The sequence below is a fragment of the Trichinella spiralis genome (assembly GCF_000181795.1).
Source record: "Trichinella spiralis strain ISS 195 chromosome Unknown Scfld9, whole genome shotgun sequence".
Classification (NCBI taxonomy): domain Eukaryota; kingdom Metazoa; phylum Nematoda; class Enoplea; order Trichinellida; family Trichinellidae; genus Trichinella; species Trichinella spiralis.
Genome location: NW_003526948.1, coordinates 1165138 through 1169715, shown reverse-complemented (window position 1 = coordinate 1169715; position 4578 = coordinate 1165138). Strand labels below are relative to the sequence as shown.

The 4578-nt window shown below is 31.9% G+C and overlaps 1 protein-coding gene across 1 annotated transcript; it reads left to right on the top strand.

The window, feature by feature from the left end:
• The first annotated feature begins 605 nt into the window (after positions 1–605).
• On the top strand, positions 606–2167 carry Tsp_11980 (putative zinc finger E-box-binding homeobox 1). The gene is made up of 2 exons (XM_003371323.1): positions 606–699; positions 2064–2167. The coding sequence occupies exons 1-2, from the start codon at positions 606–608 to the stop codon at positions 2165–2167; spliced, it is 198 nt and encodes a 65-aa protein (XP_003371371.1).
• The last annotated feature ends 2411 nt before the right edge of the window (positions 2168–4578 follow it).

The window sequence follows — 4578 nt, the reverse complement described above, 5'->3', positions numbered from 1 at the left end:
AATAAAAATAATATGCATCATCTAGTGCAGTATGAATAATGTCAATGAAAAAATATATATAATTCTCTCATTATTTAGCTTTTATATTAGTATAGTGCATAATTTTACAAAACTACAAGTAAATCTGTATTTGTCATGACTGTAATGGCGAGTGAATCATGATTCATTTTTCTTTTTATTTATTCTACACAAACGCTTCCGGTTTTAGCGCATGCACCCGCATGATTACGCAAAAAGACGACAGCGCTGACATTGATAGTGCTTAATAATAATAATAATTATTATTATCATTATTATATTATTATTAATGTTGTTGGCGCTGCTTTATTGGTGTTGTTGTTGGTGGTGGTGGTGTTGTTGTTGTTATTGTTGTTGTCGTCGTCGTCGTTATTGACTGCGCCTAGTTTTTAAAAAAAGCTCTCTTCCCATTTCAACTATCATCATCAATACGTTCGTTGGCGTTCAACATCACACCATCTTTGATTCGACGTCCGGATTCTTATTTCATCTTTTTCTTTGCCACTGATTGGCTGATTTCTCCTGGTCAGCAATTCAAAATTTCATTATCATTTATAAAAATCATTTTATCCATCATCAGTGTCTTCATGGCTGCGGACGATAAGCCACCATTCATGGATATGGACAACGACAATCTTGGTCAGTCGTTACGTTTCGTCGACATTCTTGATTTACGACTGGGTAAGTTTTGAAAATATTCATACATTCACCATTGTTAATCCATTCATTAATAATGGGATAATATTTCAAAATTATGAAAACTTCCACAAACTTTTGAGCATTAAGTAATGGAATACATTTTTTTAAAAAAAATATATAGTTTTATTTTTAAATATCAATCTACTGGTGTAGAGTAATTTTGGAAATTTTAATTGTCAGAGAATTGAAAATTTGAATGAATGCAATTTTCTACATCCTGTTTATTCACGTACGTTACGACGTACGGCTGCCATTCAAATGCGGATGTATGTATCAGTTTCATTTTTCACTTTTCGACCTGATGGGAAAATATTGAACTTTCCCAGCTAGCGTTTGTTATTTTTCAATCAAGCTGAGCATTGTGATTCCTAAGCCAAGCATACCATTGGGCAATTGTTCATTTTTATTTCTTCTTTTTGCATCTTTACACTTTCATCATCAGCAAAATAATAATATTCTATCTATAAAACTTGCTACATCATTGTTAAATGCTTTTTGTTGTTGTTATCTTTTTTTTAAGTTTATTTTTTATTGAATAAGCGGTGAATTCAATTTTAAAATTTACATAAAAAACTCTTTCCCAACAAACATTATCACTGTTCGATCAGTGTCAGTTTTCGAACAATTTCCAACGCTGTTTGAAAATGGAATTGAAGTGTTAAATTTTTTTCAACGATAAAGCACCTGTTTTGACAAGTTTAAAAAATAAAATCATGCTAAATGTATTCATTCATTCATTCATTCATGCAACAACCACAGCAACAGCAGTGTTGAAAATTTATTACTAAATCATTTCAATAAAAAAGAAACAATAATTCAATGATCACTTTATCTTGTTACAAAAAATACCAGAATTTCATTTACATCCAATATAATGAAATTTGTGCACATTTTAAAATATCATAAAAACAATTTTGTATATGAAAATTTAATGGCAATTATTTGCTGTTCAACTTTTCCGCAATTGTATGATATATGACCTGTTCGTATTTCCCATTAGCAATTAACACTGTAAGTGATGAAACTTTTTTCTCGCTGTATTATTTGAACGGTTTCAACTGATTTGAAAAATGAATTACCAATTTCATGTGTAAGATTGACTGTCAAGTGAGACGTCATTGTTGAGAAATGCGAATAAGACTGGTTCCACCAATTGGTGAACTGTTGTACAAAAGCAGTGCATACACAACAAGCATATATATATATATATTTATTTATTTATTTACTAAAACATATTATACAACTGTGATGCTAATAGGGTAGGGTAGATGATCTGTTTAATTCAGCTTATAAAAATCCTACTTATTTTCATTAAGCAGTAGAAAAATGAAACACAACATGTACAGTATTCTTCGAATTGTCAAATTTGAACTATATGCATAATAATAGGAAGAAGGATATTGTAAAAATTGCAAACTTGTTCGTCGATCACATATCGATTGATAGATAATTTGACCAGACGATATGGTGTTTGAGAAGTGAGAGATTGGTTTGTCAAAAATTTACTCGTACTGCTGATGGTTTGTGATTTGGTTAGATACGCACGATCGACACGGTATACTTTGCACTAGGAATGCAGAACGTCAAAGAGATTTTAGGTTGGACGTTCACTTGTTGCCTTAGGCTTTCTTGCTGCCTAGTTTATATGCGTGTAGATGGACAGAGGGGGCTTGGCTGTAAAAGACCACAGGGGGTGTTCACCTTTTCCCGTCATTGTGGATCACAAAACGACACCCTCTGTCACGCCTTCTACATTCTGAGGCATTCTATGCTGACAACCCTACCAACTAACTGACAATCACAATGCAACACCGTAATATAATCATGCACATTATATATATATATACATGTCGTAGATTTCAATTTGCACACTTTTCACTAGGCTGAAGAAAGTTTTAACATTTCAATACTTTTTTTATTCCACTAATAACTATTGTTATGTTTGAATAAGTTCAACAAGATAAGTTGCAATTTTTATTATAAATAATATCGAAATTATATTGAAACAATTTTACTGTTCCTTTCTTTTCTTTTCTTCTCAATTCTATCATTCTATATATATCATCATTTATATGCTTTGTATAGTAATAAAATTACTCCAACGCGGCCAATAATTATTAATAATAAAAGTATCGCGATTATGCAAAAATACGTCGCTTCTTATCAACGCTTACGGCTCTATTAGAATTGGCCGGTCCTGTTGAGAGCATTTGGTGCACCTGAAAAATTTCCATTATCAATCATTGTAAAAGGTTTTCCACTAGGAAGAATCGAATTTCCTGGCATGTGTCTATTTTCTATTTGAGCTGAACTTCTTTTTGCCGCATTCCTTGGACTTGGTTTTGACGTTCCTATGCAGAGCTGCCATTCAAAATTTGCCTATTTTATCAAATCGAGCGGAAATCAGTTTTGAAATTAAATTTCAAAAATAATATATGAACAAAAAATGGGAAAGTTATTCATTTCACACTAAACAAAATGAAAATTATAAATGCAATCAAAAAAAAAAACAACAACAAATCTTTTCTCCTCTTTTCTTCAAGACATGTTATTGCAGAACTCGCAAAATGGAAGCTTTTGCAAATGGATTGTTTTGGACTTGATTGACGCTTTTCAAATTATTTTTAAATTTTTTTCGCTACAAAGTATCTCCAAGCGAAATCAAAAGTCCAACACTTCGGAGCCGGGTCCTACGGTATACATGTGTTTACGTTTAGTTGATCAGTTGGTACGGTCTGTTGAAATTGTACTTTTTACTCACTTTTCCCTTATTGTTTACAAAATTACATTGCAACTTTCAATTGATGCTATCTATTATTCAAAATGGCAAAAACTGGTTGTTTTGATTTATTTCAACTTTACACCAAGCATATTATTATCCAAAAAGAAATAATAATCAAATAATTATTATCCAAAGAGAAATACACAAAAATATATTCTGTTGATGTAAATTATTACTGTAATTGTGTTCACCGGATATCGAGATATGAAAAGATTCGATATTTGTGGGATAGAAACATAAAATTAGATTTGTTTGTGTTAGCTATGATTGAAGCATGTCTTAATAAAGTGCCAACAAAGGAGAAGGTGACTTTGACCGATGGTCAACTGATGGTGCGCATTTGTTCTTTTCAACCACATCCCATCAAAAATTCTTGAAAGCGACCAGGGGAAATGGGAGTGGAGCAAGCGGCGCGCGATGGAAAATTTCTCAGCAGAAACATACAACCGAGTAATTTTAGTGGAATATGTGTTTTCTTGAAACTGGCAAAAGCAGAGAAGCCAAAAAGCATATTATCAACAATATTTGACGGGATAAATTTTTGCAGCTCAATTATACATATATATGTATATATAATGAGCGTTTGTTCTACTCGATGACTCGGCAGTTTTCTTTGAAATTTCGAAACATGCCTGCAACAACTGCGCCGCAGTTTTCCAAATAATTGAACACCACCAATGCTGCTGCTTTTGCGGTGTTTCAATTTTAAATTTACCAGCGGCTTATTCACCGTTAGCTGTCAAAAATTATTACTAATGAGATGCTGTGGGTTTTTTTAACGTGCCCGTACGCATAATGTGTACACACACATTTCCTGAGCCGAATGTTCCACACTAATCATAATTAAAATCTCTGTTCCAATTTGTAACATTGGAATTGGATCAAAAATAGCTTCATCTAGAGTTGAATGTTTTTATTTTTATTTTTTTTTTATTTTTTGAAAAACAGCTTTTGATTCATTTGATTTATAACTGCCATTTTGTAACTTTTGCCTAATAGTATCAATATTTGGTTTATTGCAAAAATTACTACTGTACATATAGAGATATTGCTTGGAACTTTTTGAAAATTTCAACTTT